The sequence below is a fragment of the Musa acuminata genome, chromosome BXJ1-1 (genome assembly GCF_036884655.1).
Source record: "Musa acuminata AAA Group cultivar baxijiao chromosome BXJ1-1, Cavendish_Baxijiao_AAA, whole genome shotgun sequence".
NCBI classification, from domain to species: Eukaryota; Viridiplantae; Streptophyta; class Magnoliopsida; order Zingiberales; family Musaceae; genus Musa; species Musa acuminata.
The window spans coordinates 12,371,141-12,383,953 of record NC_088327.1 but is presented as its reverse complement, the minus strand read 5'-3'; the positions used below and the strand labels follow the sequence as shown (position 1 = coordinate 12,383,953).

The following is a 12,813-nucleotide window of genomic DNA, read 5'->3' as shown; positions in this document are numbered from 1 at the left end:
GTGACGAAAGGTAATCGGAACTAAGTATATGTATTGACACATCGGATGATCAGAAATGACACTAACAATAGTCTAATCTTAATTAAACTCAAGCTTCTACAGATAACACCTTTTCCGTAAGAAAAGAAAAGGTTGGGTTAGATTAGACGAGGAGGGTCCTGACTGACTCACCACAACTTTTCACTGGTTGCATGCCTTTTCGTGATACTTTCTCTCATCATGTTGTAGAGCACAAATGCGATCCTGAGAACTTTTGCTGCTGCCGTTGTTTATGGCTTTCGGTGTAGGCGTGAAGGAATGGCACAGCCCCACTTTGTCCGCCACATGCAGCCTTAAAGCCATGGCATGGCATGCGGTGTGGGAACTGCTGCTGCTGCCTTGCACCTTTTCTCCTCTGCGCATGCTTGCTCTGGCGGAGCCTTCCATGATGCACAGTGGAAAGGTAGGAGTTCCAAATGCTCTGAAACAGTGAATCATGAGAAATCATGCTCTGTGTGTGTGTGTGTGTGTGTGTGTGTGTGTGTGTGTGAGCTGATGAGAGTTTTCTGTGCAAAAAGACTGATGGTGGTGCGATAAAGATATTGAGAACATTGTACTTGCTGAAGCCAATCGAATTATGGATTGAGTTGCAAATGCAAATGCTTCTGCTCTCGTTTCTTGTGTTGATCGATAGGTTCTTCATTTTCCTGCATGAGTTGTGGGTCAGGATCTCCCCTTCTGGTGCTTCAATTGCTTAGCCTCAGATTGCCAATCCTGTGTACTGTAGAAAATGAATTTGTGAATCATACAAAGCCATATGATCCAATCCTGTATACTGCATGAGTTGTGCTTCAATTATAGTAGTAGACACATCTAATCCCGTCTTCCTAATTTAACCACACCAAGTCATTGTTTCATATTTATACTCATCAAAATCCATTATGATTTCTTCCTATTAATATGATTCGATAAGGATATTATAATCTTTCCACTTAGGAGATTATATGAACCAAAATCGAGCTCTCGTCGAAATCCAAATCATAACCACGTCTAATATTAGATTCATTTTAAGATATTTTATCATGATCAAATTCAATAGTTTACCCTTTTTTTTTTTTGTTAACTTATGCAACTTATTCCAAATATTCTTCTGAACAAGCAAAAGAAACCTGCAAGTTTTATTTTATTATGTTAATTATTTCATTCTATGATCCTCTTTTTATGAAAAATAGGTTGAATGAATCAAACTCTTGTTCTTCAATGTGTGTGACATAATGTGCATCCAAGGCCAAGGAAAACAGATGATTGAAAAGTGCTAAATTGAGTGATCAATTTTTTCTTGAATTTTCCTTTTGACAAAATCTTATGATTTTAGACTTCTGACTATCGACTCTGTGCTCATAGTCACATCAGCTAGGACAAATGAATCCTTCATTACTGTGACAGAAGTCAAACTTCTCATGCCCAATCCATCCTCAATGTCTGCACCCTCATCCACCAGAAGATGTGGAAGAATGTGATGTGCTTCCCCTCTCATAAATGTGCTGACTTTTGTGATGAACAATAGTCAATTTTCATGGCTCACCAGAGTAAGGATTTTGACTGTTGTCTCTTCATTTTGACTACCACAGTGTCAGGTTTCTCTTTTCAGAGATGAAACCACCACATCCTCCTCAATCACAGGAGGGGATGATGGTGCCTTCCCAGGGTAAACAAACAAAGATTTGGTCCATCAATTGCATCATCTATAGTTCTGAATCAACCCAGAAATGTCTCCATGTGGGGTTTAGGTTGTGAACACAAGCAACCAGGTTTTGTTCCAGAAAATAATCTGACATTTGTGTTGGTGGAAAGTTCCAAGTCATGGATGTAGATGGACTGTGGCTGTCAGGTTTGTGAATAATGGAGCCATTTTTGGCTTCCTTGGATTGGATGCTGGTGGCATTTTAGATCATGTAGCAGCTGGTGCACATCTAAGTGGAATGTTAGCCCTGAGGGGCTCAAAGATCATAAAGGGTCAATAAAGCTGTTAAATAACTTTAAAGTTTTTGGGACATATTTAAGATGTTATTAGAGTAAAATCATGAGTTCTATATCTGTCTCTCTTTTTCATTGGTTTAATTAAGAATATTCATACAATATCTGTTTTTCATTTGAGTTTGCACCAAACACTTAGATTTCTATTTAAAAGGGAATACTATTATGCTCTTAATCTTTTTTGAAATAAATTTAATGTATGTATACTTGTAAAACCAAAAACTTGCCTGTCATTTGATTGTTGAAGTAAAGACAAAAAGAAAATTTCTAGTTGACAAAAATACCTCTCAGAAACTTGGTCAGGACTATTATAATAGTAGATCTTCAAAGATAAAATATTTTAGGCACTTTATGTATTGATTTTTTTTTTGATCTATTCTAGTGGCAAATATTAGTTTTCTGTGTCAATCTTAATTAGAAGCTAAATATATGTTAAATCAAAATTTTGTGACCATTTCCACACTACCTCCCCTTTTATATTTCCAATTCATCAAGAGCACATAGATGATGGGAACAGCAACAGCAGTTTGCCAGATTCTTCCAGTATGGAAGCTTGGAATAGGTAACAAAAAGGAATAAGGGAGAGACTGGGATGGCCCATCAATTATAGCTGCATGCCAAGATGATGGACCATCTCACCTAACTTGACTACTAGCCATCTAAATTTTCCCACCATCTTTATGTTAACATCATAATTGTCACATCAAGGACACTGGGTAGATGAGTCTCCTATTATTGTTTTGGTGCAAGAGCTTTGCAAACAATGGATCCTACTATTAGTTGAGAGAGAGAGAGAGAGAGAGAGAGACTGGTGTAGTTAGTAGGATCAACCAGTTGGGAGTGATCACACAATAGGTGAGGCTTCTCAACATTCAAAAGCATGCAAATGAGAGTGTAATGCCTCAGCTCATTATGGTACAACACACAAGAAAATGTAGCTGACAAGTCAAGACTGACACCAAGCCACCCCATCCACCATAGCTTTTGGCCTATCCACTGCAACCCTCCACCACCAAAAACACATCATAAGCCCTTTTGGCTTTTATGTGTGGACTTGTCTTCCCATCCAACTTTATCATATAATACTCTTTCCTGCCACAACTTAGTAATTGATGAGCTGTGGGATGAATTTTAATACTGAGAGCAGTGATGAGCTTTAGAATCTTCGCAGAGGGAGCATGAGTGGAAGAGTGCAACTTTTCTCAAAGGCAATGGTTAGCTGGTTCTATAAATACTACCTTGAAGACCCCACTAAAGCAGCATCCTCTTGGAACAAGATTGTCCTCCCAAGATTGCTGCTTTATATTTCCTTTGGGGAAGGGAAGTAAAGTGAAGGTAGTGTGTCTTGAGTCCTGAACTGGCCTTCCCAGGAGTAGCTTAATCTCCATAGCATCTATTGCGATTTCTCCCTTTTGGTAGAGAGAGACCAAATTTACCTTTTCACCTTGTGGCATCTTCCTTTTGGTCCCTTCAATTTGCTGGAGAGGAGGTGTTTCCGGAGCTTTTCGCCTCTCTTTCTTTCCCCCTGCTTTTGCTCCTTGGATTGCGGTGGTGGCGTTTTCTCGTGCAAAGGTGAGGTTTTTATCGGGCTTTGGTCGGCTTCAGTGTTGGTCGTCGAATGGTGTTCTGGCTTTTTATTCTGGAACAGTCCTTTTGCAGTGGGATCTGGTCTTTCCTGGATTTTTGTTTAAGATCTTTCTGAGACCTTCAGCTGCTGCAGATTTTAGTGTGAAGTCTGGTGTTTGGAAGCTCGGTGCGCTCCCCTGAGGGATCAAAATTGGATTTTGGCTTCCTGGTTGTTCTACTTCCAAGAATCTGGTGCTAAGGTTTCTGGGGTTATGTGTTGCTGACCAAGTCCTTGAGTTCTCATATGCAATTTCCTTTTCAGTTTTCCTGTTCCAAAGTTTCGATTTTGTATATGGTTTTCGTTCTTTGTTCTCGTTTTAGCTTTGATTTCTTTGGAAATTATGTGGTATCTGTTCTTCAGTAGATTTTTTGGCTTGCGTTCTTGTAATCCACTGCTCTTTTGTTGTAGTTGTTGGCTTAAGCAATGGAGTCCTTCCAATCCCTTCCACCAACCATCAATTCCCTGACCGCAATCACGGAGGCAGCGAAGCCGAGGCCGGAATCTGTCGTCGTGAGCTCCAACAATTCCACTGACGACGTTTATCCTAAAGAATCCATTGGCTTTCTTGAAGTCTTCGTTCATCAAGCCCGCGACATCCACAACATCTGCATCTACCACAAGCAAGATGTTTATGCTAAGCTTTGCCTCACCAGCAACCCCGAGGTCACAGTCTCGACTCAGACGATTAACGGCGGTGGCCGGAACCCTGTCTTCAACCAGACTCTTCGGCTGGATGTGCGAAACGTCGACTGTTCGCTGAAATGTGAGATATGGATGCTCAGCAGGGTCAAGAACTATCTCGAAGACCAGTTGCTCGGATTTGCTCTGGTGCCCCTTTCAGACCTGCTGCTAGCCAACGGCAAGCTGGTGAAGGAATTCTCGCTCTCGTCAACTGATCTCTTCCACTCTCCTGCCGGTTTCGTTCAGTTGTCGCTCTCTTATGTTGGGGCTTCGCCGGAAGTCATGGCAATTCCAGCACCTCCAAAATCATCGATCCCCGATACTACTTTGCCGGATGCAGAACATGAAGACCCAATTCCTTGTGACTTTGAGAAAATTGAGTTTCCTGACTTGCAAGTTGACAACGAGAATCAGCTGATGGTTTCCGAGTATTTTGGAATCCAATGCACCAGCATGGAAACTCAGAGCTCAGATAGCTTTATAACCGTGGAGAGCGGCAACTGTCCTGATGAGGAAGCAGGGGTTCGCATTGTAGAGAGCTTCTCTGCTGCTAATAGTCATGATTCTTCTGTAGCTTTAAAGCATGACACTCCCGTAAGCAGTTTCTCCACCACTGAGTCACCTGTGGTGCTCCCAGCCACATCTCAATCTACCTCCGATCCATTGTCATCCATAGTGTCTCTGAGCCCGAAAGGTAAAACTTCAGATGTTATGGAGGGTGAGGCTGATTCTTCTGGAGGGACATCAAATGGTGCACTCTTGAAGCCTATTATCAGCATAAACATTGAACCGGAGCAACCAGTTGTTCAGCAGGATATTGTCGATATGTACATGAAGAGCATGCAGCAGTTCACAGAGTCATTGGCCAAGCTGAAACTTCCTATGGATATCGACAACGATAATGCAGCTACAGCAAATGGTAACTCAGGCTCTACTGCAGAAAATGGCAGCTCAGGCTCTGACAAGTTGCTGCCAACACCGAAGGGGACTGGTTCTAGAGTTTTTTATGGAAGCAGGGCTTTCTTCTGAACTTATGCGCTAAGTAATATGGGTGACTCTACCGTTTGCATTTTAACTAGTCAGTTTAGTTCTAAGCAGTGAACAACAACACCTTTCTGTATGTTGTCAAGTATCATCAGACAATAAAAGTTGACTTGTTCAGATGACAAACTCTGTTTTCCCATAATTCTAGTGTATCTGTTGTTGTCTTACTCTCCTTTTCTGTTGGGCCTTGTGATCTGTCACTCGTTTATGTTGCTTCTGTTGTGCTTGTGTTCTTTCACATGAATTCTTTTGTCTTTTGGTTTTGATCATAGGTTATGGACTTAGTTTCTCTTCCATGTAAATCCCAAAATAGTGTTGTTATTTTTGGATATGACACTGATGAATATATACATTAATAAGTGCAAACAAATGTTTAGTAATAAAGCAAAACATAGCAGAATGGATGTTGTTACTGCAACTGGTGTTTGGCTAGGTAGATTACTGGGGCATCTGGTGGTAGCAACTACGAAATCACAATTTCATATCACACATCATGACTCTACAGTTGTGACCGATCTGATAAGATGTTGTTATTTCTTCCCCCGTTCCTGTCTTGTTATTTTTGTGATGCCTGTGACCGTTCTTGAGTAGGCTAAAGATTAACTGAATACTGTCTGTTACATGGTTTTCTTGGAACCGAAAGTAATCTTCCTAAATTGATGTGGCTGTCTCATGCATTAAAAAATTACAGTAATTAATTGAATTGTCAAGAGACTGATTAGGTTGACTATTTTCTTTATCTAATCAATTACGACAACCGTTGTCCATCTTTTCTATGGTATCTATCATGCGATTAGCTTTTCTCCACAACATGCTAAAGTCTGTAGGAACAGGTCCTTTTTCTTTTCCTTGTCCTTTGCATCCGGTAAAAATATTGTCGACTACAATAATTAAACCCTGAAAGATGATCTCACCTGTAATTCTTGATGCTTGTTGATTGATGGCAATGACATGTGAAACAGGAGACACAAGATTTTATTGGAGTTGTCTTTATATTTAGTTTGTAAGGTCAAACAGTAATATCATTCTTTGGATGATTATTAAGTTCTTTCTTTAGTCTGCAGTCCAAGGATTCTTTTGGTGATCCATTTGGGTTTTCATGATCTTTATGTTCTTATATGGAGTAAATTGCCGCAGCTTTGTCTGTCTAATTTGTAAGGTCAAACATAAATTCACAATTTGCATGCCTCTTAATTGCTGTGGCTTTGTCTGTCTAATCCTTTGCCAGTGTGGTAAAACCTTATGCACTGAAGTTGAAATATCTCAATGATAAGAAAATTGACGGCTTTTAGTCGACAAGAGGATATCGTATTTCAGAAGAATGGCTGTTCAGATGATCTCATTAAATTTAGGAGTTGGTTGGTTGATTGTTTTTACACAAAGGAAAGCTTACCGGATATAGAGTGGATTCAACTGGCATTTATTTCTAATGTCTGCAGGCTTAAACAGGTTTTACGTAGTTTTATTTCTTTTGATTACTTCCTCCTCCTAGAGGAAATATTGTCACTGTCAGAATTTTAGTTATAGATGGATGATACAGTCAAGTATCTTGTGTGATTAGCTCCACCAATAGTATTTTATCCTCCTAAATATTGAATAGTTCCTTTTCAACCAACCATCGTAAGCTTGTTTATTATGCTTCAGATGCTGCAAAGAATAAACCTTGTTTCTTTACTGCTAGGAACATCCAGGTGAAACAATCTTATATCCTTCATACAAGATGCAGATTACGTCAGGAGCATTTGTGATTCTACGGCTGCACGATTTATGAGTACGAATCGTGGATGAAAAAGTTGAGTCCATCGTTGTTACAGATCATTTTCATAATAATACTGGGCAATTGACATCATTAGCTTTAATTGAAGAAATACTTTTACAGCAGTAACCTCAGAAATGATAAGATAGTTTCTTTAAATTTTGTGCGCCCTACATCTGAATCAATCTGTGTCCATTAGTTAATCATATGTGATAATGGGAGCTTTCAGCTACCTTATTTACATAACACATATCATGTTATAGCACAAGAGAGGCTTCCATTAGGTTGCCTATGGGTTACTCACCTGCCATTTCGATTTCTTCCTTGTTCTTTCAGGTATTCTTGGGACCATATAGATCTTTCTGGTTTCTAGTATGTTTCGTAGAAAATACTGAGATGCTTTATTATCATTGAGATGTCAATGACTGTTAATTTTTAAAGAGTCTCTCACATGCAAGCACTGGTTCACAGATGTGCACTGTTGACTTTTATTCTTTGAATCATTGCTGTGTTTAAGTGAATAGCTGCATGTGTCATATATCTTACACTAACAAAAAGGTCTTATGCAGATTAAGAATTCATCCCCCTGTTTGGAGTCCACAGATGTGTCATGATGCAGGTTAGCCATAGGTCTATGAAGTGAAGGTGTGAGATTGAACCAAGGAGCACAACAATACAAAAAGTTCACTGAGGAGGAAAGGTATGCAACGAAAGAAGCTTTTCCAGGGTATTGACTCATGAAATATAGTGCATATATGTGTAGATGTGTACTTGTACCAATAATATTTGACTTAGATATCATGACAAAATGATGAACTGTATACTTTTCTAAGTCTGTTTGTGCGAGTTGAAAGTAGGCGAGTCTTGCAGATCCTCTCATCACACATTTGATTGTTGCTTGCTCTGGAGAATTCTTTTCTGTTGTCTAATGGATTGCTTTATCTTAGAGGTTCATTTTTGCTGATCGGAGAGAGCGATGCTCTCTGACTTGTAGGATTAAGAAGATTAAATGGAAAATAAGAAAAAAATTTGCATGAACTCATATCGGCATAATCAGCAAATTTTATTTTTTTTCCTTTATTTCTTGTAGCTTACTTCATGCATAATCCAGGCTATTAGATTCTCCCTGTCATAATGTAATCATCAGTTTATCCTTTCATTTATGAATCATTATGATCAATGATTGTTAAATGTTCTGGTTTTCTATCATTAGCTAATACTTAGAGGGCTGCCTTTAGGCTTGCTGAGAACTTCTACAGAACTATTAATTAGCAACAAAATTATTCTTTGGATCCATCAACAATTTTTCCAGCAAGAAATAGCCTACATATGCTTTTCTTTCTTAATGTGTAGCTGACAAATCAAATCTGTATAACTACTTGATTTCAATCTCCAAAGTTTGCTCCGCGGCAAACAGTATAAGATACCCAACTAGACATGTTTCTCCTGAAAGTAGTCTTACAAAAACAGTATGTACTATTATTGCTGGATTTCTTCTTAAGTTCCTGACAAACATCAAAGCATCAGTGTCCATAAACACTTTCATGGTTCAGCAATCATGCATCTCATGCAAGGATTTGCTTCTACAAGATAGTGAACCATTTGGATGACCGGAAGCCATTTGTTTAACTTTTGACTTGCCTTTTCCTAACATGGCTATTTTTCTGAAAACCTTCAGCAATCTATTTGCATATTTCCTTTGTGCAGTCCAACTCAGAGAGCCAATGCAGCCACTAACATGGCCGAAGGGATTCCTCCTTGCGACGGCGCTGCCCTCCATAGCAAACAACCTAAAGCTTACCGTCTTCAGGTCTGTTTCGACTGAACCCTTTGATGTGTTCTGGAGGCTATGTTTCAGTGATGCCAGTTTCTTTTCGAGTGCCTGAATTCTAAATCTTGTGGACTCGTTCTCTGCTTTACTACCGTGTGCAGGCCCCTTTAAAGAAAGATCTTCTTTCATCAAGGAGCCTAAAGACACAACAGGAGCCTCCTCTCCAACGGCGAGATCGTGTGGGCTTTCATCTAGCTTCTGGCTTTTTGGGACCTGGCACGTTGAGCTCGGAATGCTCCCGGAGAACTCCCCACAGTGAAGGTATCTGAAGGATTCCGAACAATGTTTGAAAGCTTGTTGTGTGTGCAGTTGCTGGACAAACAGTGCTTGGATTATGAGGCGCAGTGGCATCAGCTCATCTTGAACTGCTTGAATGCATGCCTCCTGTGATAGCTTCTGGCAGTTGATGTTGCTGCAGAGTCTTGCCTTCTCTTCATTGGATACCCAAGGATGTGCCTGAGGAAGCAATGAACAAATCCTAGCAACATCATGTAGCAGAATTCGAAGGAAGTGGCTGAATAGATTTGGGAGGAGTTCGTACCGACAAGAAGGTGTTGATTGCCTTGTAGAGATGGTCATGGGTGTCTCGATCAGCCATTGGTACTGTTTCGACGAGTTTCATGAATCGATCAGGTCCAAGCTTTGGGTCAACGGCAATCTGGGAGAGATATATGTCCCACAGTTCTGCAACAGTTGAGCTACTATTTGCGGCAGTCGTCTCGTTCCTGGATGATACGTGGATCGAGACCACCCTCTCCATTGTTTTGAGCTCGGGACTGCTTGCTATGTTCTGCAGTCTGTTGTCAGGGAGGAGAAAGTCTTCCGCTTGGGCCAAGTGCAAATGATATGCTACAAGATCTTGCAGCTTCAGTCTGATGCTATCATTCAGATTAAGCGAAAGCGACATCGAGAGCAATGCGAAGTAGAATGTCACAGGGACGATCTCAGCGCTGTTTGCAGCTGGAAGCAGCTCGAGGATGCCTCGTAAGATGGCTGAAACCTTGTTGCCAGCAGTGCCAGCTCCATCTTCTTCGGCTGTGTTCTCCCAGAACTTGTGAGTCTTCTTCGAGAGCACCCATTTGTTTGCGTAGAAGACGACGACGGGGCTCACGTACTTCTCCTTCATCCCCTGTCTTCTCAGGGACCGGATTATTCTTCTGAAGAATTGGAATGGCAGGGCTATGAGATCCTTGATCCACAGGTCTTGCCCGGCAACCTCCTTCACCGCCTCGGAGTCCCAAGGCCGGCCGGCCAAGGCCTGGAGAGTGGGGACGGGCCGGTCTCGCCTCTGCTCCGGATCGAGAATCTCCATGCAGGCCATGAAAGCTAAGGACTCGACGCATCGGCTCACGATCAGAAGCTCTTCTGCCATCGGAAGCAACGTTTGACAGGTCTGGAGAACTATCAGCGTGTCATCCCAGCTCTGCAGCACCACTTGGTTGAGGTACAAGTCGGAAGTCTCGCACAGGTTTCTGGAGGTCTGGTCTTCCGTCATCTGGAGGAACTCGGCGGCGCACCGGAGCGCCGAGACGTTGAAGGGGTCGAGAGGAAGCGGAGAATCGTAGGCGAAGAGCGCAACCATTTCGAAGGTCTCCGAACCACCGGGGAAGCTGTGAGGCAATTCGACGTCGGACGACGACTCGATCAGTGCCTTCTTGAAGTACCTACTCCTTGAGATCAGGGGCAGCTGCAAGGCACACAAGAACACCATGGACACGTTAGCAAGGAGAAACTACCACAGCTGGTATCATAGATAGCCGCCATGCTGCTTCGATTCTGACCATGTGCAGGTTGAAGATCTTGCCATGAATCCGGACACAGACTGATGCTGGTAATCCAGTCTCTTGGCTCCTGACATCATGCGATTCAGAGACAAACGCATCAGGCAGTGAAGAAGGAGAGGAGAAGCAGCAAGAAAATGATTGTTGGAATCAAAATAAGCAATCGAGAGCCACTGATGAAGATCATCACCATGTAAATACCACTTTCTTCAGCAAGGCTGCTGGCTTTGGACTCGAGAATGGACTAGCTCGAGCACTGGTGGAATCCATGTCATAGACTCCACTGCAGATCAACCCAGCTCAAGTTCCACACTGGGATGCTAATAGAAGAGAAGAGAAGATGGCACGGAGGATGCCGAGGGAAAGCTTTGCAGGGAAGGAAGCTGCCCGGTGTGTCACACACTCTCATGCAGACTCCCCTGTTCAAAGTCTGAGATCGAGTCAAAGGGGGCACAAGAACAGTGACTGAGGCCGCACGAATGGGGGTTGAATCCGAGCTTTAAGGCTTGGAATTCGGGGGAAGGAAAGGATTTTGGAGAATTGTGTGCTGCAGGGGAGCATAATAAATCCCCATCTATCTCTCTCTCTCTCCCCTACGCAAACTGCGTCACGCTCGACTACTCGCCTACGCCCTTATAATATACGTCTGAGGGTGCGCCATCGGCGTCTTCGTGTGAGCTCCACCTTTGGATCGTCGCAACGCCGGTGACGGCACGGCTTCGGTAGTCTCATCGGATGCTGCTCTCTGCTCGCGAACTCCCAGAATTCTGGATATCCAAGGCGCCTCGCCCTGACTCCGCCATGTGTTCGACGCAATGAGACCGGTGACCGGGGTGCAGATGGCAGCAGCATCGAGGATGTTAAAGGGTCAGATTACCCGTAGGATCCGTTTACCCGAATCCACACTATTTCGGGTCGGATTCTTTTTAGAGAGGGAAAAAACGAGGATATCTTGGTTTGTTTGTTTGTTTCACGTGCAATGCACATGCTTGAACTTCTCGTGCTTGGTTTTCGTAAGCTCGATCAATCAAATTAAATAATTATAATTATAATAGTTATTATTATAATAAAATATTAGGAGTTTCAAGTTTGGATCTATGAACATTGTGGCTCTCTTTTTGAATGTCGTGCGCATGTCATCAAATTTTAATAAGAATAATATAAGATTGATGCATACAGAAAGCCGAAAAAAAGGAAGCAGGTGATAAGTTTTGGTTTTTGGTTTTGTTTTACTGCTTGGAAAATAATGGGCCTTTTAATGTTTTGAAGGGATAAGTCATGATCCATCTACTAATGTGTTATTGTGTTTAGAAGAAGATAATGATACTAAGAGGGGTGAATTAGTGTTATAATAGTAATTTTTTATTTGATTTTAAAGTTTGATAAATTCGAATTGAAAACGTTATTAATCAAAAATTAAATAAGTAACAACAAATCAAAAGTAAAAGAAGGGATGTAAATCGATTTATAACGGTTTGACCTTTTCGACTTACGTCCACTCCCGATTCCTTTTCTCTTGAGGTCATCGACTTTCACTATCAATTTTATTTTCAACGAACGAAAATCAATTATCATTGTTATAGCTTTTCTCATTTTAATAGATTTAAGAGAGAACCTCCACATTGACTCTTTTATAAAATATCTCATCTTCTATAACTTAGAATCATCTCTAAACTCATAGAAATAAGAGATTCAAATAATACTGAAAGAGAGAACTACAACCCTTTACAGACTCAAATTTTGATATATCAATCAAACCTCAATGGGGTATTTATAGGCTCCCAAGAGACTTCAAAATAGAGCCAAACTTTTTAAATCCTTGAAACTTTCAAGATATGGGCGATACTACCGTCATAATTTTTGACGTCGCAATTTCGAACTTTTGGGCGATACCACCATCATAATTTTTGAATTCTGGGTGGTACTACCGTTGACAAGCATTATTTATGGTTGTCGATTGACTCAGGTGGTACCATCGCCCAAGCCAACTCAAGGCTACTGTTTTAACCTTATAATAGGCATAGTTCAATCTGGGTTTAAGCTTATTGGCTTTCTCGATAAATTGACATGGTTTTGG

At 41.4% G+C, this 12,813-nt stretch overlaps 2 protein-coding genes across 6 annotated transcripts; one reads left to right on the top strand and one right to left on the bottom strand.

Annotated features, from left to right (window-relative positions):
* Positions 1–3,135: 3,135 nt before the first annotated feature.
* On the top strand, positions 3,136–5,535 carry LOC135674183 (uncharacterized). 5 transcript variants are annotated; one of them, XM_065183778.1, is made up of 3 exons: positions 3,136–3,588; positions 3,737–3,842; positions 4,052–5,535. In XM_065183778.1, exon 3 carries the CDS (start codon positions 4,067–4,069, stop codon positions 5,351–5,353), a length of 1,287 nt encoding a protein of 428 aa, XP_065039850.1. In that variant the 5' UTR covers positions 3,136–3,588; positions 3,737–3,842; positions 4,052–4,066; the 3' UTR covers positions 5,354–5,535. The 5 variants fall into 5 exon arrangements, with proteins under 5 accessions (XP_065039850.1, XP_065039837.1, XP_065039856.1 ...); XM_065183765.1 differs by having other exon boundaries at positions 3,665–3,842; XM_065183784.1 differs by lacking the exon at positions 3,737–3,842 and having other exon boundaries at positions 3,136–3,351.
* A 2,986-nt stretch (positions 5,536–8,521) lies between these two features.
* Positions 8,522–11,054, bottom strand: LOC135674179 (BTB/POZ domain-containing protein At5g48130-like). The gene is made up of 4 exons (XM_065183743.1): positions 10,927–11,054; positions 10,737–10,806; positions 9,497–10,642; positions 8,522–9,411 (listed from the first exon to the last, which is right to left on the bottom strand). Exons 1-4 carry the CDS (start codon positions 11,004–11,006, stop codon positions 8,674–8,676), a joined length of 2,034 nt encoding a protein of 677 aa, XP_065039815.1. The 5' UTR covers positions 11,007–11,054; the 3' UTR covers positions 8,522–8,673.
* Between the last annotated feature and the right edge of the window lie 1,759 nt (positions 11,055–12,813).